The sequence below is a fragment of the Gobio gobio genome (genome assembly GCF_949357685.1).
Source record: "Gobio gobio genome assembly, chromosome: 21".
Classification (NCBI taxonomy): domain Eukaryota; kingdom Metazoa; phylum Chordata; class Actinopteri; order Cypriniformes; family Gobionidae; genus Gobio; species Gobio gobio.
Window position 1 is genome coordinate 31,506,172 of NC_137117.1, and position 22,888 is coordinate 31,529,059.

General features: G+C 35.9%; 2 protein-coding genes across 2 annotated transcripts in view; one reads left to right on the top strand and one right to left on the bottom strand.

Moving 5' to 3' along the window:
- cables2b (Cdk5 and Abl enzyme substrate 2b) overlaps positions 1-13,189 on the top strand; it is a 30,083-nt gene extending 16,894 nt beyond the window's left edge. The window contains exons 4-9 of the mRNA XM_079803592.1: positions 2,426-2,534; positions 2,745-2,898; positions 4,593-4,687; positions 6,478-6,584; positions 9,076-9,280; positions 9,999-13,189. Coding sequence (XP_079659718.1) covers positions 2,426-2,534; positions 2,745-2,898; positions 4,593-4,687; positions 6,478-6,584; positions 9,076-9,280; positions 9,999-10,139 — 811 coding nt within the window. The 3' untranslated portion in view covers positions 10,140-13,189. The remainder of the gene's footprint in view (positions 1-2,425; positions 2,535-2,744; positions 2,899-4,592; positions 4,688-6,477; positions 6,585-9,075; positions 9,281-9,998) is intronic.
- tcea2 (transcription elongation factor A (SII), 2) overlaps positions 1-22,888 on the bottom strand; it is a 774,534-nt gene that overhangs the window by 267,816 nt on the left and 483,830 nt on the right. The gene's annotated exons all lie outside the window — the stretch shown is intronic.

Consider the following 22,888-nt stretch of genomic DNA (forward strand, 5'->3'; position numbering starts at 1 on the left):
CACTAGCATTTGAAGAGAATCACAGTCATAAAACTGACTGTAAAGTGTTCATTTAGGTGTCAGGTATGATGCACACATTTTGATATTTAATAAAATAAACTGTCAAATCATATGGAAATATGGATATGCATTATTTCACTAGGATACTGTTTGGGCTCTTACACAAAATATGCTAGATTTAAATGCATCATTGCTGAACACTGATGAGAATATTGCTTGAGAATATATTTACAGAGATACTATTAGAGATTATATTTATGACAAATTATTATTATTTATGTGTTGCTATTGACGACGGCCATTATAAGGAAGTAAATCCCGCTGAATAGAATCTAGCTTTAAAAAAGTGCATAGAGCTGCTTGATTTATTTGTTGTTTGTTGATTTTCAAATATAAAACTTGTTGAAATGTTTTAAGTGTGTGCATCTGTTCTTTTTGAACACTTTCATCTCATTTGAACAAAACCGTGATAATATTGATAACCGTGATAATTTTGGTCACTATAATCGTGATGTTAAATTTCCATACCGTTTCATCCCTATCTGGAACGCGGAAGTCTCGCCCGACTCAGCGCAGGATTATCCGTTACATTTCCGATCTCCAGTGTTTCTTGTCAATTTTCAGAGCTGATAATGTAACGCTAAACATATGAAAATGGTTTCAAAAAAAGCACATGGCAATGACCGTCTTTTGTCAGTGTCTCACCCGTCAAAAGTTTACTGAGTGCGTAGATAACATGAGTGCACGTATACATTTTAACTTGAGTGCTGCAAGGCGTCTTTGTTTTCCCTTGTCAGTCTTTGGCATAAAATGCAAGGCATATGGCGCCGTATATGGACATTCTTATCAGATTTGCTGGTGCTCAAAACACTTTCCAGGAATTTCTTCAGTTTATTGCTGTTGTTGTGGCAGTCAAAAACAGCACAGCTTAATCCTGCGCTCCATTTTAATTTTAGTAATGTTCAAAAAGTTTCTGCTCTTGCTCTTTTACACCATTTTAACATCGGGTTCCTATGGGTACCAGAACCATCATGGCAGCGCTCATCAAAAGGTGAATACATCACATTTCTGAAAGCGAGAACAAACTTACACAGTCATGTTATTCAAGCGGTTTATGACTGTAGATAAGGGATGCTAGAGGAAGTAGATATATGTGTGTGTTCTGCCAATGTTTGAAGAGCAAAGCTACACAACACACTTACTTAGTTCTGTCCAAAAGTAAAAGCAAATGATGTCTGTGTTAGGTGAATTAGAATTAGACTAGTCTTTTCTTTGGCTCGATGTATTTGAGTCAGTAAAGACCTGTCTGGTGCTCTTTCAAACAGATAACATTACATTATCAAGTCTAATTCATTTAATGAGCCAACATGTTTCCTTAATTTTTCGGGTGGGACATATTAAAAGGCTCATCTTAGAGCTGCTTGATTAATCAGTAAAAGATCGCGATCTCATTCAGATTCAGATCAGCATTGCCGCTGCCGCTGAGCCAGAGAGAGCAGTTGTCATATATAGGTATAAAACAGCTTCACAAACTTTTCAACTACACAGAATCATACAATAATTCTTACAGTAATTCATGTTATCATGTAAGTACTGGGGGAAAATGTTTATAGTTTGTATATAAACACTAATGTCTACGGTAGCGTTCGAAATGGAGTAAATCACCTTTTGAAAGTATCTTCACACTTCAAATAAAGATTGTATCAGTTATATTGTTAAACCACTAGGTGGCGACAAGTAACTGTTAAAGGGGACCTATTATATCCATTTTTTACAAGATGTAATTTAAAGGGTTAGTTAACCCAAAAATGAAAATTCTGTCATTAATTACTTACCCTCATGTCGTTCGACACCCGTAAGACTCGTTCATCTTCGGAACACAAATTAAGATATTTTAGTTGAAATCCGATGGCTCAGAAAGGCCTCCATTGGCACAATGCACTTTACACTCTCAAGACCCATAAAAGGTACTAAAGACGTCGTTACAAAGTCCATCTCACTACAGTGGTTCTATAATAACTTTATGAAGCGATGAGAATAGTTTTTGTGCGCAAAAAAAACCCTAAATAACGACTTATATAGTGATGACCGATTTCAAAACACGGCATCGTGAAGCTTTGAAGCGTTATGAATCAGTGAGTCGATTCAGCGGTTTGGATCACCAAAGTCATGTGATTTCAGCAGTTTGGCGGTTTGACACGCGATCCAAATCATGATTCATAACGCTTCGAAGCTTCATGATGCAGTGTTTTGAAATCGGTCATGTGACGCCATTATCCCACATTAGAAAACAATGAATGTGCAAATGTTTTGTTAAATTATTGAAAATCTCAATGAAATATGTTAAATGTTTAAAATAAAAAAAAATAGGGAATCCCTGTTCTTAATTTAATCAGTGAAAAACCAGCATCTGTCTTTGTCTCAGTGACCCTCGTCTGGACGCTCAGCGGCGGAGGCACTCGTCCGGAGGAATATCCACCACCCTGGAGATGCTTCCCGGGCTGGAGGGGGTGGAGCTGGGCATATACGGCAGGGTAAGAGCTCGTCGTTCTATCACTGCACTTCTATCACCTGTCAATCAGTCGGTCAGGGAATGTCACAGGGCATTGTGCTCAGTGCTCAGAAATGACAGCTTTGTATCTCCTCATTTGATGCACCCAGGAGGTTAGTCAGGAGCTAACTGACTGGCTGTCAGGATGTTTCAGGCTGACAGACAGCTTGTCATGATCTTATATATTGTGCAGACGGTGTCATACGCTCAGTTCCTGTACCCCACTAACGCTCTGGACCGCCACAAGCCTGCAGTGGATCTCGCTCTACCCCTGCCCTATTCCAGAAACAGCATCCCTCGCAGTTTTCCTCCCTCTCGCCTCAACAGCACCGTCGGACTGGACCTGGGTATGTCATACACACACACACACACACACACACACACACACACACACACACACACATGTACACAAACTACTACATCTAAACTTGTGAGTACCTCTCATAGACATCTATTGCCGCAGACTAAACCTAACCCTACCCATTACATACACATTCTTGGCTTTATTTGGTATTACTTGACCAGTTTAGAAACCTTTATACTTTTGAATTGTGTAATAGTGTATATATATATAAGAAATGTATACTTTTATTCAGCAATGATGCGTTCAATTGATCAAAAGTTACAGTAAAGGCATGTGCAATGTTATAAAAGATTTCTATTTCAAATAAACGCTGTTCTTTTTAACTTTGTATTCATCAAAGCATTTTGAAGAAAATGTATTTTGGTTTTATAATCAGAATCAGAAATGTTTCTTGAGCAGCACATCATCATATTAGAATGATTTCTGAGGGATCATGTGATACTGAACACTGGAGTAATGATGCTTAAAATCATAAGAGTACTTTCAAAAACATACAAATTATTTTGTGCGCATGATTTACTTAAAACAAAGGAGCGAATTCCAATCTAATTTCAGTTCAATTCGATAACAATCATGTATCAGGTACAGTGCATGTCTTTCTTTTTTCTTTTTTTTACCTAACCAATGAGCTATATGGACATTGAATGGCTTTCTTGTAACGTTAAGCAGTACGTAAGATGTACGTAAATGTAACGTTAAGCTGTTTTGTCTTTCCGTGGTTGAAACACTGATTGAGCAATTACATGAGACATGATACATTTTAGTAAGTTCTACTATATCTTTTAACAAACCTTCTGATATTACAAAATTACACACACCCTTTCTCTGCTCAGTTCTGTAACCACTTAAATCACAGCCATACTGAAATTTGACAACATCTGTAACTCTTTTCTGTAGCGGATTCCTTTGCTTGCTCTCTGTGTGTGCGTGTGCATGTGCGTGTCTGTGTGTGTGTGCGTAGGTCATAACACCTAAAAGCATTTTAACGCTAATTCTGGATTGTGGAAATGGTGATATTCTCCTTCATGCATGTCTAAATGTCATTAAATCACACAAGCATGCAAAACACATACACACACTCAGAAAACAAGCACACACTTGCACAAAGAAGTGTGTAGTAACTGATGGGAGCTTAATAAAGGTTTTAATGCTATATTACTCACTGAGTGGGTAGGGACATTTCAATCAACTTGATAGACACAGTTATTATCACAGTATTTCAGGCACAGATGTGTGCGTGTGTTTGTGTGTGTGTGTGCCATAATTACCAATGCTGCTTTTCCTGCGTTCTAATACTTAGTAAGTGTGTGAGTCACCAACTCAGCTATTTGAGCTCTCTGTATTCTTGTACCTTATTTTGCAAACCTGCATTAGCAACACTTGTCAGTTGTTGCTGATTGTAAGTACTGAGTACAAGTGCTGTTTATGTGTCGTTTTAAAGGAATAGTTCCCCTCAAAATGAAAATTCTGTCATCATTTACTCACCCTGACAGATGACAGATGTTTCCTTTTTGGGTGAACTATGCCTTTAATATAGCTCTGCTCAGTGAGTGCGGAAAGATGCACCATTATCTTAAAAACAATGATAGACGTCGCATTCAGTTACTGTGTTATCTGCGGTTTGATTGGCTCATTTGACAGCTATGTTTTTGTGTGTGTTTATGTTTGTTTTTTCAGGCCTTGAAGACACTGAGTATGACCCTAACATGCTCAGTGACCCCCAGTGGCCATGTGGAAAACACAAAAGAGTCCTCATCTTTGCCTCATACATGGTGAGATGGATATATGTATGTGTGTGTGTATATATATATTAGGGATGCCACAATTCTCAATATAATATTGAACCGTTCGGTATGGCATTCACGGTTCAATACACGCTTGTGAATTGGGTGTTTTTTTCGGTTTTGCATTGAATTAATTATTTTTCTACATATTCTATAATTTGCCTTCATCCCAATACTGAACAACGCGACATACATTTACATCACACGTTAGTGGTAGAGTTATACTCACGGAACATTATAGTTATTCCCAATCACAAAAGTTCATTATTCGCATGCGTTTTAAAGCCTTGCCGGTTCATTCGCGTGCGCGGTTTTAACATGCGCTTTTCCGAGCGCGCGCACTAAACGCCTGTCAAACACGTGATTACTGAACTAAGTATTCTTACTGAGCTAATACTGTCAAATACACACAAGGTTAACATAAACACAGTCGGTTATGTCTAAAGTGAAAGTAAAATTGCGTGTGTCTGTATTAGATGCATGCAGGTCTTAAATTGACAGCAGCGCAGCCTATAGTGAACAAGCTGTCCTTAAAGGGACAGTTCACCTCTAAAAGGATGTCATTATTTACTCACTCTAATATTGTTCAAAACCTGTATTCATTTCTCGATGACAGAATTTAAATTTTTGAGTGAACAATCCCTTTAATGTTAATACAACAACAAAAGACAAAGAGAATCACTCACTGCTCTTGACTCAAAAACGAATACTTTACCTAGTAGCTTTAATAAGAATCAATGTTTAATTTATAGTGAAGTCTATGCAGTGTTTTATTTTTACATTTATTCATTCAATTTCATACATAAATGCTGCTGTACAGCTCTGAGCTGCCAGTGTAAATCTTTATATAGGCCTATATTTATTTTATATTTTACAATACACTAGGAATGAGTACAAGGGTTTTTTTTTTTAAAGTAAAGTTTTAAGTTTAAGTAAGGGTTTCAATTCTTTTAAGTAAAATAAAGAAAGAGTATTGCAATAAAAAATAGTCTTTTTTCTCCTTAACCTCTTGCTGTTCCTGTCGCCTAAGGTAAAATGACATGCAACTACAAATTATAATGTCAAGTTATAAACTTGCATTTGCGATAAAATAATGGTCAGAATTGAGAGATATAAAAAAAAATCGCAATTATTATTTTATTTTTTTTGGTGGCAGAACTTCCATAGTTACAGTAGAAAACACTGTAATACAGTTGTTGTGGTGTTTTTTTTTTCAATATGTATGAATTAAAAGTAGTACAACAAATACTACCACGATGCATACATATTTTGTTCTTTTAATAAATATGATTACTTATTTTGCTTTCAGTTAAGAGTATTTTTATTTAAAAAATGTCAAATTGCAAAAAATATTTATTTCTGTATTTAAGGTTTTAATTTTACATTTTTAATGGCCTGGACTTGTTCTTAAAGGTTTTCTGAAAATCACCCCATTACAAAACTTCTCTGCCATTTAGCTTTTCACAGATATAGGTTTGTGTTTTGAAAATTTAATGCGGCCCAATTTGGTCTTGTTTCTTGTTTTTGGACATTAATTTACCCATCAGACACATTTGTTGGGATGAATGGCTATCTGTGGGATTTAAGCATCTGTGCTCAAAGCAGGGTGGTCTGACCAACAGACATGGATAAACATAACTTATTCAGCAGGCGTCATTACTGACCACTGGACAATTCTGTATATACACTGTAAATCTTTGACATGTTTTTATTGCTGAATAACTTACTAATATATAAATTCTCAGCACTTACTGTCACTCTCTTTCTCACACTCACAGACGACAGTAATAGAGTACGTCAAACCGTCAGATCTGAAGAAGGACATGAATGAGACTTTTAAAGAAAAATTCCCGCACATCAAACTCACACTGAGCAAAATCAGAAGGTACACACTAATTGTAACTCTTATTTCAATAACTGTTTACATACACAGGAATATTCCTATGTTAATCAGAATATGGTCATATTGTTGTATGTGTGAACATGTTAACCTGATTTCAATATCCAGATTAAGTCAAAATTCTTTAAAAGACCGCTTTAACCCTTGTAAAAATGAAGTACACTGTAGCAAAAGAATATACTTCAGTGCAAACTGAATGTAATTTTTTCGGACACTTCATTACATGTTCTTGAAATTAAATGAAAATGTATTATAGATTAAATTGATTTTAAATGCGATTAGCTGAACTGTGCTTCTGGGTTCTTTTTGACCCACTTAAGTAGAACTTAAGTACATCTTTTATATGTAATTTTATAATGACTTTTATTGTCTATGAAATAATATGGTTAAAGTGTACTGCCGAAGGTACTGACGATTTTAAATTTAATTCCATTTTACTTATCTCTGAGCTTTTCTAATATAAATGTTGGTCTCAATCTTAGTTCAAATTATTTTTTACATCTTAAAGTTCTTCAGGTTCGAACAGAGCTAGGAAAAAGAGGCTTTAAATATAATGCCTCTTCTGCTTGGTATAATTTACAAAAGATCTTAAAGTTGATTATGGCTATACTTTTAACAGATGATGTGTTTTCTCTTTTGGTAAATTGCTGTTGTGATACTTGATTGTGTTTTTCTGTCTTGATGTGTATTGGTATGTTTATGTTAATGTAGCTGCCTCCGTGGCCAGGCCACTCTTGTAAAATAGTTTTTTTTAACTTGGTTAAATAAAAAATGAATGAATGACAAGCATTTATAGTAAACTAAAATATGCTTTAATGTAATATCTATTGAAACCTGTATGTCATGTATATAAATGTATTTGTACACATTTGTAATAATGAAGTTGCAATATTGTTGTAATATTGAATATCGTTTGAATTAGTACTTTACATGTGGTTTAGTATGTTAGTCTACTTCTTTAAAGTATGAAAAAAATATATTAAAACAATGATTTAAATTTACTTCATAGTAAACCTGACATTATTACAGAGTGCACTTTTTAAAAGTGTACTTAAGTGTGTTAAAAAACACAAGTGGATGAGGGAGACACATTACACCTGGTGTTTAAATCCATCTCTTTTGTCCACTTTCAACCACTTCTGTCCTGATTTCTTTGATGAGAGGGTCTATGGGTGGAGAAATTATTTTTTTTTTACAGATCTTTCGATCGAATGCACGAAATAAGCTCACGCAGTTTACATATGAAGGCGACTGGAGCTTTAGTTTCTGCTGTGATTGCTGAAAGAATCAGAACATTGTGCTTGGTACTTTTTTCGTCTTCCCACAAGGTCAGTAGGCGGAGAGCAGGCGGTCTTTTGAGGCTGTTCAAAGTCATTCGACCGTATGAGCATTTACACCACGAAAGCAATCCGGTCAAATAAGTTTTCGTCTACCTCTGGAAGTGGTCAAAAGTGGACAAGCTCAAAACATTTTAGACCCTGTTTACACCTGTATTTAGCAATCCGATCGGCCAAAACTTTTCTTCAAAAATTATGTCATTAATCACTCATCCTCATGTCGTTTCCAACCCATAAGACCTTCGCTCATCTTCGGAACACAAATTTTGATATTTTTGATGAAATTCAAGAGCTCTCTGACCCCTCCATAGACAGAAAGTAAATTAACAATTTCAAGGTCCAGAAAGGTAGTAAAAACATAGTTAAAATGTGACCACAGTGGTTCAACCTTAATTTTATGAAGCGTTGAGAATATTTTTTGTGCGCAAAAAAAATAACGACTTTATTCAATAATTTCTTCTCGTCTGTGTCAGTCTCCTACATAGTTTATTCGTGGTGCTCACGTGAACAGCTTCGGCCTATGGTAAGCCGGCATGCTGATAGCTCTGACATAACACAGAAACGCTGGACTATGTTTACTACGTCAACAGCGCAGGAGACTGACACGGAAAAATTGTTGAATAAAGTCGTTATTTTGGGGGTTTTTTGTGCACAAAAAAAGTATACTTGACGCTTAATAACGTTAACGTTGAACCACTGTAGTCACATGGACTATTTTATCGATGTCTTTACTACCTTTCTGAACCTTGAAATTGTTAATTAAATAGCTGTCTATGGAGGGGTCAGAGAGCTCTCGGATTTCATCAAAAATATCTTCATTTGTGTTCTGAAGATGAACAAAGGTCTTACGGTTTTGGAACGACATCAGGGTGAGTAATTAATGACAGAATTTTCATTTTGGGGTGATCTAACCCTTTAATACCAGGTGTAAATGGGGCCATACAGGACCAAACATCATGAAAGTGTACTCTCTTTAAGTACACTTAAGTAGCCTTTTATTTCATTAATATTATATCATCTGCAAGTATTTTTTTATTATACTTTGAAGATTTGAAGTAAACTACAAGTGCACATTCAATGCATTTACAAATCTTTTGTTGTCTTCTCCTGATCTCTCCTAACATCTCTGTCATCATCAGTTTGAAGAGAGAAATCAGTTCAGTAGGAGAGGAGTCTTCATTGCAGCCGGTCACCATAGCCATGGCATTTGTGTACTTTGAGAAGCTGGTCCTACAGGGGCGTCTCAACAAGCAGAACAGGAAGCTGGTGGCGGCCGCGTGCCTCCTACTCGCTGCAAAGATCAGCAGCGACCTGAAGAAACAAGAGGTCAAACAACTGATTGACGTGAGTGACGCTTTGTCACACACACTTTCCAGTCAACACACACACTTTCCAGTCAACACAGTGTTTTGCTTTTTCTTTTTTTTTCTTTTTTTAAGAAGTCTCTAATATTCACCAAGGCTGCATTTCTTTGATCAGAAATAGAAATAGAATAAAAACAGTAATATAGTGAAAAATGATTACAGTTTAAAATAAATGTAATTCCTGTGATGCAAAGCTGAATTTTAAGCATCATTACTCCAGTCTTTTGTCACATGATCCTTCAGAAATCATTCTAATATGATGATTTGCTAATCAAGGAACAACTTATTATTATCAATGTTGAAAACAGTTGTGCTGCTTAATATTTTAATGGAAACCATGATAGATTTTTTTTCAGGATTCTTTGATGAAAAGAAAGCTAAAAAGAACAGTATTTGTTTGAAATGTGAAATTTCAAATAATATAACTATGTCTTTACTGTTACTTTTTGAATGTATCCTGGTGAATTATTATTAATGTGAAGTATTCATTTATTTCACACAAAAAACACTTTTGTAAACTCTTTTAAACAGTGGTGAACAAGCCTTTAATAGAGTAAAAAAAATTGTGCTATCATACAATATTTTGAAATTTTTATATGCAGATTGTGTACACTATATGTGTCAGTCCAAATTCCACTTGCCCTTGTCAAAGTTGTCAGTGTTTAATGTACGTCTATCTGTTTTTTCTCTGCCCTCAGAAATTGGAGGAGAGGTTCCGGATTAGCCGTCGGGAGCTGATTGCTTTCGAATTCACCATCTTGGTTGCGCTGGAAATGGCGCTTTACCTTCCGGAGAGTAAAGTCATGCCCCACTACCGTAGACTGGTGCAGCAGACCTGACGTGTGTAGAGCAGAGGGCTCAGGGCACTCGTGAACATGCAGATGAGATGCGTAAAGTAGCCGAATGTGTGGGACTTCAGGTATCAGAGCGAATACACATCAACACAGGAAGAACTGCTGTTCCAAATGATGCTTTTTATAGCAATCGAGCCAGCGGCATTTGTTTTCATGGCTGTCTGTTTTTGTGACCACCATGGGAAAACAGCACAGATCTTCTTTAATTGAAAACAGAGGGTTTTTAACTCCCAAACGACAAGGGAAGAGTTTAACTCCTGCTACTTCACTTCTGTGAAACACTAAAGCACTTTTTTCAACTATACAAGTTTTATCTAAATCTTATGCAATTATAATAATATAATCATTAGCGCAGATTACATAATATATGTGCACTTACTTTAGTAGCTTATTTGGAAAGCGTTATTGAGTGACTAAGTCTACTTCAGTATTCAAACCCAATATGTTCATCGTCTTTGGGGCTTCATAATATTGTGAAGAGTGCTCTATATTAGAGCTGAGTTCAAGAAAAGCACATTCTCAGTGCTGGTGTGTTCTCACTTTTTTCTTTTCATAGAATAAAAAAAAGAAATCCACCTTTTTAAATTCCACAGAAGAAAGAAAGCCCTGATGATGTAAATGATGACAGAAGTTTTATTTTTTGGTGAATTGTGCTTTTAAGATGTTGTGTGTGTGTGTGTGTGTGTGTGTGTGTGTGTGTGTGTGTGTGTGTGTGTGTGTGTGTGTGTGTGTGTGTGTGTGTGTGTGTGTGTGTGTGTGTGTGTGTGTGTGTGTGTGTGTGTGTGTGTGTGTGTGTGTGTGTGTGTGTGTGTGTGTGTGTGTGTGTGTGTGTGTGTGTGTGTGTGTGTGTGTGTGTGTGTGTGTGTGTGTGTGTGTGTGTGTGTGTGTGTGTGTGGACTGGTAATAATCAGAATGTCCCCACAAAGATGGCAATATCCGAAATCCTCATCCTTGTGGGGACATTTTTAGGTCCCCATGAGGAAAACATCTTATAAATCAGAAGTGATGTTTTTTGAAAATGTAAAAATGCAGAATGTCTCCTGTGATGGGTAGGTTTAGGGGCAGGGGCAGTGTAAGGTGATAGAATATACGGTATGTACGGTTAAAAAACCATTACGCCTATGGAAAGTCCCCATAAAACATGAAAACCCAACGTGTGTGTGTGTGTGTGTGTGTGTGTGTCTGTGTGTGTTAAATTCACTGTTTATTAATTAACTGCCATAAAATATTGTTCAATCTCAGTTTTTCATTGACAACTAGTAACCTGAGCCGTGCTCTGTTAGTAACATGCTGTATACTATCATGAGAATTATCACAAAAAAAACTTAACTTGTTACTCGTCACTGTGTTGAACTTAAACAAGTTTTTATTTCTTCCAGCGCCCACAATCTATGCAATATTTTTAGATGTTTTTTTTGTCACATTTCCTCACAAAACATCCCAATTCAACTGACCCATTTCTGCCTGATATTATTATTATTTTTTTTTATTTTATCCTTTATTTTTCCAGGAAGGTCCCACTGAGATTAAAAGAAATCTCTTCTTCTAGAGAGTCCTGGCCAAGATGGTCGTAATAAAAATTTCACATAAACATAGTATAACATGCTTAATAAATTCTAAACAGTCAAAGCTAAAACATTTATCATAAATCAACAAATTAATTAAAACAGCAACATGATTCATTCATTTTACACTGCAATACAGTTTTGAACATAGATTTATATTTCAGTGTAGACTGTAACACTGTGTGAAAAGGTTGTGTGTTGTGTGTCAGTAGCCAGTTTGCTGCTTTGTCCTTTATAGACTGATGTATTTTACATACTGTGGTTCAATCAAAACATCCTTGTATTTACTTACATGATGTGGTGGTAATGTTGTCCACAAACAGTCATTAATGTATGATGTATTTTTGAAATAAGACAGTAATATTTTCTCCTTATTCAGATATTGTGCTAAGCGAGACATTTGCACTTTGAAGCAGCGCGTATGCTATGCCGCCATCTAGAGGAAGCGATTTACAATCACATGTTCGACAGAAACGTTAGGAAGTGGATTTTTCTACATAACATCCCACCATTTACTCAGGAGATATCTATGTAAATCACACGTAGATTGGACATTTTTCCATGTTTTGGCTTTGTTTGCGTTTGAGACGGAGCCGCAGAACAAACTAAGATAGCAGGTATTAATGGATATGAAATCTGAAAAATCACTTTTACACACGTTCAAATAAAGTGCCTATGAATGCTTGTAATGAATAATTTGGTAAAAAGAGAAAATGGAAAGCAAATTTATTTACACCATTATTAACATTATTTTTAGCCTACAATGTTACCCTCCAAAGGCAAAACTGCACCAACTAAATTATTTGTCAAGATTTTTTTAATTCTTATTTGATATAAATACTAACAGTCTTATTTGAATCTGCGCACAGTTGAGCCAAACCCATCTCATACTGGACAGATCATATTCTGAGAGACCCGATTTTCCTCATAACTCTTTATATAGTTCATAATATTTTTACACGGCATCATCAGTATGTTTATTCTACTCATCAGGATAATATTCCAGCTCAGTGGACCGTTTCAGCCGTTGTGATCATTCAGTAATAAGTGTTATATATCCATTGTGTCGTCGCCTACAGTAGCTACTACTGGGGTTGTTTATTTCAAAGGTCAGCGGTGAAGGAGAATGAATCCTCAAGAGAACAGAAAACAGATTAAATGCATTTCCTCTGATCTCTTCCTTGGAATTGAGCAGATTTTGTTAATCTTCCATTTATGAATTATGATTGGAAGGTTGGGAAGGACACCAGCTGCAGATAAGAGATACGGCTGCATTATAGTTGCTGAAATCATATTAGCATTTTTCCTATGCATTTTTGCTGTCTCTCTCTCTCTGTTCGTACCTGTCGTTTCCATATGTATTTACATGTGAAATTTATTTAGCTTGTGTATGAAGAATTTTAATGTCTGTTAATTGTCATAATTGTTGAGTTATGCACTTTCACAAATATATTTTCTAAAATCACCGACAACTTGTGCAAGTGACTTCTTTTTATTCCTGTATATTGTTATACAGAAAGATCATCCTTCTGTACAATACCACAACAAATACAAGTACTTCCATTTACAAATACATAGGATATGGTTACAAAAGAAGTTCCTTCACCTGATTCATAGTCCCTTTACAGGTCATTATATTTATGAAAGTGAGCCATTGGCTGGATTTGAAGAGGTCACGCTTCTGTTCTCTTCTAGAATAAACTCTGTGAAACTGACACTTATCAGCTGTCTGCCTCCAAATAAACAAACAGCCTTAACCTCTAGTTTAAGTTTGCATATGCAAAACAATAGATACTGTTTGTCTGCAATATTGAACCATGAAACCATGACGGTCATTATTCCTGGAATGAAGAGTTACATTGTGGGGATTCCTTTCGTGTGGGATATCCTTACCACAATGATTCATACAGTTAAACAAAGAGGATCTCCTTTACCCTCAACACAGAGGAATCCCTCATGCATTGTTTAAACAGAAAGTCTGAACAGGAAAGAAACGTAGAATTGACATGGGAAAATAACTATAATAATGTGACGGTGTGTGATCTGAATGAGCTGCTACACAAATGTACAGTTTTTTTGGTAACACTTTATTTTAAGGTGACGTAGTTACACGTTACTGCTTGTACTTACTATAGTAATAACAGTAAATTATGCTGCATTTTTTTATTATTATTATTATTATTATTTGACCTTTATTTAACCAGGATAATCTCTCAGAGATTAAACATTTCTTTCACAGGAGTGTCCTGGCCAAGAATGGCCAGCGATTACAATCACAAACTTACAGAACAAAATAACACTTGAAACACTTAAAAACAATTGCACATCATTGAGTCTTCTTCAAGTGAATGAATAATAGATTTAAAACGTTCCATAGACACCAAAGACACCAGGCTACTCTGTTATACAAAGTGCAATGATGAGTTAAAGGTTATCTGATATAAATCTTAGAGCACTATGATAAACAGCATCCGAGGAAGAGATTTATACACCACATCACCGTAACCAAGTACAGGAAAAAAGCAGCAGAAACGAACCTCTTTCTTAAAATTAAATGAAAAATCAAACTTGTTTCTATAATAAAACCCAAGCTTTATCTTTAAAATTTTCTTTAACTGAGTTATGTGAGAGCCAAAAGATAATGTATCATCAACAATGATGCTAAGAAATGTATACTCTTTCACTAACCTTGAAAAGTCTGGAGACTTAATAAAATTGTCTACTACCTTTCTCGAGCTTGAAAATAACACAAGCTTGGTTTTATCCGAATTCAAAACCAGCCGTGACTGAATCACATCAAAAGCCATTTGAAGCTTAAGCAAGGCTTGTTGTTTAGAAGGTGCACCACAATACATGACAGTGTCATCTGCATAAAAGTGAAAATGTACTGAATGTCACAGTCAAGACTATTTATGTAGATAATAAAAGAGGCCCCAACACAGATCCTTGGGGAACACCTTTAACAATCTCCAATAGTCCTGAATGTTTACCATCATTTTTAAACCAGAAATTAACATGATTTGATAAACCAACACTCTTTAATCTATGCAGCAATATTTCATGATCCACTGTGTCGAAAGCCTTTGATAAATCAAGAAAAAGTGAAGCACAATAATCACCTCTATCCAATGATTCCACAATACCATTTAAAACTTTCAGAGCAGCTGTTGTGGTACTATGTTTTCTACGAAACCCTGATTGATTAGATAGAAATTTGTTTATGTTCAAATAACCTGACAACTGTTCACTAATAAGACTTTCTACATTTTTAGATAAGACACAAAGCTTTGAGATTGGCCTGCAATTATCTAATATAGTCTGATTTCCAAATGTCCTGGATAACGGCAGTATCTAGTGAAAGATTAAAAAAGATAAGTTAAAGGATTAGTTCATTTCAAAATGAAAATTTCCTGATAATTTACTCACCTGAATGTCATCCAAGATGTCCATGTCTTTCTTTCTTCAGTCGAAAAGAAGTTGTTTTTTGAGGAAAACATTTCAGGATTTTTCTCCATATAATGTATTTCAATGGCAACCAAAATGTTGTAGGTCCAAATCAATGCAGTTTCAAAGGGCTTTGAAGTGCTTCAAAGGGCTCTGCACAATCTGAGAAATAGGGTTTTATCTAGTCTTATCTGGCAACGACACGATGATCACTAATATAATTTGCATATACAGAAGCCGTTGAATATTTGTGTGGTGCATTTGTAAAAAATAATATCAGTTATTGTTGACTTTTTATAATCCTTCAAATTTGGTCTAGTAGGTGTCTCAACTAGCTGAAAAAGGTTAAGAGTATCACAAATTAGTTTAAGCCCGTCAGATGCTGACTGCAACCAGTTCACATTGAAATCACACAGGAGAACAAGATCCATATAATTCAGTGAGGTCACAGTGTGCATCGGAGATGAAATAGCATCATTATTAGCTGAAGGAGGTCTATAGCATCTGACTACTGTAAGATGTACTGTTTTAGAAACAATGAGGTTTAAAGCTAGTAATTAATATTATTTAAAGGGTTACTTCAGCGATTAGCGATTAGCTTTGTATCAGTAGAAACCTGGTAGTATATTCGAATTATGGTACTCTCTATGTCTATAATTTCACATTTCTCCTACATAAATGACCCAGTTTAAATACACATTCATCTTCCCAGTGCTGAAGTGCCCCTTTAACCACTGACTCAGAAAGCAATACAGTAGCTTCAAATCTATCCTTGACATAAATTGTCCCCCCACAGAATCACAAGTAACTAAACCTAACCCTAACCGTAGTAAGTACATTTAGTTAATTACTATTGCTCAGAACTCAGTATGTACAATATATCTACGTTACCTTAAAATAAAATGTAACCGTTTTCTTTTCTTTTTTTGATTATCATGCACAAACAAGAAAATCAGTCTATGTTATTTGAACAAGCTTTATTCACTTCTCTAAGAAGAAGAATACAGATATGTGTAACATGTACATTATAAAACATACATCACTTCAGAGAATGGTTTGGCTTTGAGAAACATTTAAGAAAAACATTTACAACATTTTGTTTTAAATAAATTGCAGTTAAATATGCAGAGATATTATCAAAATTGCATGCAGGCATGATTCACGTGTTACTCAGCTGAATATGTCAACGGCGTTTATGTTTTTTTTTTGTAACACACGTACAGCCTATTGTGACACTGACTTTTCTTACTGCTAATACATGGCGATTGTGATTATGAGTCGGACAAGGAATTGTGAATAACATGTTGACTTCTTGTGAAATATTTGTTGCCTTTTCATCCGACTCACTGTTTTGGCACTTTCCACATATGGCATAATAGTATTGCTGAGGCCTCCTGTCCGGATCAAATGACTTTCTGTGAAAAGAAAGAGTCATAAGTGGTGGCGCACACAGATTTCTTTATCACCATCACAGATAAAACGATATCAGTCCCAAACTAAAGCACGTAATGTGTTATTTATTTATCCATACAATGAAAGTCCAAACATGTGAAACTTTGTTCAAAGTATCTTTTGTGTTCCACAGAAGAAAGAAAGTGAAGATTTGGGTGAAATGAACAGCCTCTCATCTAACATTACACACAAGAAATATTACTAGCATACAAATAATTCAATGCATTGAATGAATACTTACTCGCACGTCCAAGTAGGATTAGCTCTTCGTGAGGTGAGGAAATTATTTCCGCAAAGTGAAAAGTTCACGAGCTTGGCATACTCATCTCTAACATTGTTGAGGCGATATGGTTTGCATGGCTTATTGCAGTCGGAGCAGCGAATATTCGCATGACCATAAGCTGCCATGACAGCAAAAACAAATACCTGTTTTAAACACAAGCACAAGTTAGTGGCCACTCATATACACCAAATAATACATATAGTATATATTCTGATCACTGAGCAGTGTCTGTGTCATATTATGCACAGAATATTTTAGTTGTACTCACCCACAGAGCAGAGATATTCATTCTTCAGTCTCTCAGTGTCACTCTTAAACTGCAAGGCAAAGCAGGAATATTGCTATAGTGTGCTTCACAATCACTTTTATACCTTGATATTCATGATTTCGACTGACGTAATCCACCAACCTCTTTCCTACATGACAAATTTGCATGGAACAAACAGTGGCGGCGCTTTGTGCTTTTTTTTCCATAATGATACAGTGACCATGTGGCTATTCAGGTGAGGGAATGGACCTTTTTCTCCCTCTGTAGTGAGTGTGATATAGCGACACACACACAAAGCCTATCGAAGAACAAAGAGCAACAACAATGCTGTACTGACAGTTATGATGCTCCAGGGAAAAAGAACTCTCAAGTGTGCTTTGCCATGACACTCAAAATGGGGAGTAAATGCTAAAATTACGTGTTATGTTTTTTTTTAGCAAGATTAATGCTAAAGTGGAGATTTAGTAGTGTTTTAGTAGATTTTTTTTTTTTGGGGGGGGGGGCTCATTCAACAAGTGCTATGCTATGCTAATGCTTTTAAAGCATTGCATTATCATTTAGCAAGGTAGCATTTATTGAATTAGCTAATTAATAGCCAAGTTTCCACTACTAAAAATATTTAAGTTGATCATTTTATTTTAAATATATGAATTAGTGTGATGTGCTGGAGAAAGCAGGCGAAGTCGAGGATCTAAATGCAGGGGTTTGTAATAAAATAACACATTGAACAAAGAACTCCAGGAATAACGAAACAAAAGGACCAACGACCACTAGGACATAAGAACTAGAAGCAACCATTACATGTACAACAACCCACAAACACCAGTAAGACACAAGCACTATATATACACAGGGAAGACTAGCTTAACAAGATAACAAGGGGTGCGGTAAATGGGAAACAACTGGGGAGACTAATCGACATGAAAAATTACACAGAACTATAAAATAAAGTCCAAGGACAGACACAGAGCATATGTGACAATTAGTTTACTCAAATATTTGAAGTTCAGAGCAATTAAAATATGTGAGTACAAAATAAAAATCTGTAAGTTCTGCTTACCTAAACTTTATATTTCTTAACTTAAAAAATGTGATGTAACCGATTGCCTCAATTTTTTTTGTTTTGCCAACTTATTCAGGTTTACAGTGTAATTGCGTATTATTTTTACCAACACTGTGCCTTAAAAATGCATTGGGAAAAAGCTGTAAAATAGCTTATTTCTTTGGATTTAATCATTCTTGGAAACATTTAGGATAATGTAAGTACACAAGTCAACAAAACATTGTTCTAGGGGTTTTTATCCAAAAATCGTACATATTGTGCCTTTAAATGTGTTGTATTTCTGAGTAGAAATTAACAGCGTAGACTAACTGTGAATGCTGCTTCAGGCCTTTATATTATTTTTTATTTTTTTAGATGACATATGCAAAGCATGTGCCTCCGAGCTATCGGATCACACCGGCAATGTTGTTTTTATGAAAGCAATAGTTCCATAGTGGGGATTCCTTTTGTGTGGAATATCTTTACCAAATCCTAGGCACAAAGACAATCTCCATTACATTGCCTAGACAGAAATTCCTCACATTACACATCATATTTAATAAGCTTTTCCATTTTACACTTTTATTGAACTTTTGAACAGGGTGTGTATATATAAAATAGGCCTATGTTACAGTAATGATAACATATTCTAAAATATGTAAGAAAATAAGTATCGATTGTTTAAAATGTTTTGTTTTGCATTTTATAATAATAATATTCACTTTTTGTATCAGTTTCATTGACCATTAAATGTTTTTTTTATGATTATGTGGATGCTAACAATGATCTTCAACTGAAATGAAAGACTCAGCCATTGTAGCCCACACTTCAACCTACATCTTCTCCACAACATTATAGTCCAATAAAAAAGCTACTGCAGTGTGAATGCCACTGCTAGAACTGAATTGTGTTTGCTTGTTTTGTTTAGGATTTGTTTATACTATGGAAAGGTCGCATTCAGTGTGAATGTGTTTGTCATCAAGTGAAATCACCTTCTCTTTGAACCATGGAGAAAGAAAGAAAAAAACGTGCATATCATAGTCTGGAGTGACTTATTGTGACCAATAGAGGCTGCTGACCATAAATTTAGGTAGGGTACAGTTTGGTAATAAAATACCGTTCCCAGAACGTTGCAGTGAGGTTATTTTTAAATAACCTAAAAATATACAGAACGTTCCCTAATGGTTATTTTTAGGTCATTATTTCGCAACCATAAAATATAGCCTACATTGTTGGGTAGTTATTTTTAATAACTTAAAAATAACTTAGGCTACATTACGTTAGGCCTGTCTAATGGTTATTTTTAGGTTATTATGAATAACCATGTAAAATTACCTTCTAAAGGAGATCAAAACGCATTATAAGGATCATATAAATCCAACTTTATAGCTAAAATATTAAGCCAGGGTGGGGAGAGTGGGGAGAGTGGGGTAAAGTGAGACATTTTTTACATTTGCTCCCCTCTAAGTGAGCTAAAATGATATATCCTGAATTAATGGGAAATGTGTCAATTTTACTGATGTTTCCTAGCAAAATTATCAGGATGTTTTCAGGACGAAGGACAGTGAAAATATGATTGTTTTTAAAAAAGTCGTCTTGTGTCTCACTTTACCCCAGCTTAGGGGTAAACTGAGACAGACCAGAGAAATCAAGGGGGTAAAGTGAACCACTTACTTTTTCCACTCTGAAACTACCATAACAACACATGTTGTAACACAGCTTGACAACCACACATTCCAGAACTAATGTCGGACTAGTAACAGGCAATTAAGCACTTTTTTTTTTCTAAACACTTGAAAGTAACTCTGAACAAAATAAAATACCACATAATATAATTCAAAATGTTTTAATTAACATTCAAATGACAGATAGAACCAGTTAGATTAGAACACAGTCTGGGGGTCAGCAAAGGACAATCAGAACCAGCTAGAACAGCCTGGGACTCACAACACAGGACTAGACCCATCAGCCTACTGTCATACTCTACAACTAGGCCTACTCTACATTCCAGCCCTGAAGGTTACAGGAAAGATGAGGAGTTGGTTCCTCCAGGCTTTTTAGGTTGAGGCAGCTTCTTCACCACATCACTTTTAGGAATATGTGCCCCAGGTTGAATTCCTGGTGTATTGCCTTGGCATGATAGCTTTTCTACAAAACATATGTAATGTAATATTACATTAAAATATGTTTAAGACTAAACTTAACTTGTTCCTCGTGTCTCACTTTACCCCACCACCACATTTTTAGAAAAAACGATCTCTCTTAGCAATTCAGGCTAATCTTCAGCTAGCATCATCACATGGTTTAATATGTTGGTAGTTCATCAACACGTATGATATAAGTTTTTCTACCTGAATAAATTTGCTTTGGCACAATAGTTGATTAAGTTGACATCAAGAAAATGTACTTTTACATGCAAATTTTTTTTTTTTAAATGGTGAAAATAAACCATGAGGTCCTCTCCTTCATGGCCAAGGGGAAATTGGAGGGGCTTGAACACATACTGGTCATATGACCACAAATGTGTTCTGTTGACTAGATACAGGGGGTGTCTCACATTACCCGATGTCTCACATTACCCCGTTCTCCATACTGTGAAAAGAACAGAAATCATATTTCGGTTTTGCCTTCTTCTACAGAAAACCGCGCACTCGCGTAGTTTAAAAATAACAGCCATATTTTGGCTGATTAATATTTGATTATAGATCTGTTATACAAGGTCTGGGAGATGGAATGCATTTAGACATTTAGACATTAGCTACATCACTGCTGGTAGTTTGTAGTATGAGCAGAAATGATCAGAAAGTAGAAATGATCATGAATAGTGAACGGTACAGATAGAAAAGTCCAGCTCGCGGGCCAAATGCGGCCCGAGGATATCAAACGGCAGCTTGTCTATTAGAATATATTATATATACAGGTGCTGGTCATATAATTAGAATATCAGTAAAAAGTTGATTTATTTCACTAATTCCATTAAAAAAGTGAAACTTGTATATTATATTCATTCATTACACACAGACTGATATATTTAAAACTTTTATTTATTTTAATTTTGATGATTATAACAGACAACTAAGGAAAATCCCAAATTCAGTATCTCAGAAAATTTGAATATTGTGAAAAGGTTAAATTTTGAAGACACCTGGTGACAAACTCTAATCAACTAATTAACTCAAAACACCTGCAAAGGTCTTTAAATGGTCTCTCAGTCTAATACTGTAGGCTACACAATCATGGGGAAGACTGCTGACTTGACAGTTGTCCAAAAGACGACAATTGACACCTTGCACAAAGAGGGCAAGACACAAAAGGTCATTGCAAAAGAGGTTGGCTGTTCACAGAGCTCTGTGTCCAAGCACATTAATAGAGAGGCGAAGGGAAGGAAAATATATGGTAGAAAAAAGTGTACAAGCAATTGGAATAACCGCACACTGGAGATTGTGAAACAAAACCACTTCAAAAATGTGGGAGAGACTCACAAAGAGTGGACTGCAGCTGGAGTCAGTGCTTCAAGAACCACTACGCACAGACACATGCAAGACATGGGTTTCAGCTGTCGCATTCCTTGTGTCAAACCACTCTTGAACAACAGACAGCGTCAGAAGCGTCTCGCCTGGGCTAAAGACAAAACAGAAAAAAAGTGGTCCAAAGTTATGTTCTCTGATGAAAGTAAATTTAGCATTTCCTTTGGAGATCAGGGTCCCAGAGTCTGGAGGAAGAGACGAGAGGCACACAATCCACGTTGCTTGAGGTCCAGTGTAAAGTTTCCACAGTCAGTGATGGTTTGGGGTGCCATGTCATCTGCTGGTGTTGGTCCACTGTTTTCTGAGGTCCAAGGTCAACGCAGCCGTATACCAGGAAGTTTTAGAGCACTTCATGCTTCCTGCTGCTGACCAACTTTATGGAGATGCAGATTTAATTTTCCAACAGGACTTGGCACCTGCACACAGTGCCAAAGCAACCAGTACCTGGTTTAAGGACCATGGTGTCCCTGTTCTTAATTGGCCAGCAAACTCGCCCGACCTTAACCCCATAGAAAATCTATGGGGTATTGTGAAGAGGAAGATGCGATATGCCAGACCCAACAATGCAGAAGAGCTGAAGGCCACTATCAGAGCAACCTGGGCTCTCATAACAACTGAGCAGTGCCACAGACTGATCGACTCCATGCCACGCCGCATTGCTGCAGTAATTCAGGCAAAAGGAGCCATAACTAAGTATTGAGTGCTGTAAATGCTCATACTTTTCATGTTCATACTTTTCAGTTGGTCAAGATTTCTAAAAATCCTTTCTTTGTATTGGTCTTAAGTAATATTCAAATTTTCTGAGATACTGAATTTGGGATTTTCCTTAGTTGTCAGTTATAATTGTCATAATTAAAAGAAATACACATTTAAAAATATCAGTCTGTGAGTAATGAATGAATATAATATACAAGTTTCACTTTTTGAATGGAATTAGTGAAATAAATCAACTTTTTAATGATATTCTAATTATATGACTAGCACCTGTATTATATAATTTACAAATTGTGTCGTTTCACAATGTCAACACAAGGTGGCAGTTCTACATTTTAGGCCAGGCAAAGCAGCGCCAAAAGCAAAACGAAACAGCACTACTTGTGCGCAGCGCAACCAAGGGGGTAATCCAGCACCCGGAAAGCGTACCTTCCATAGG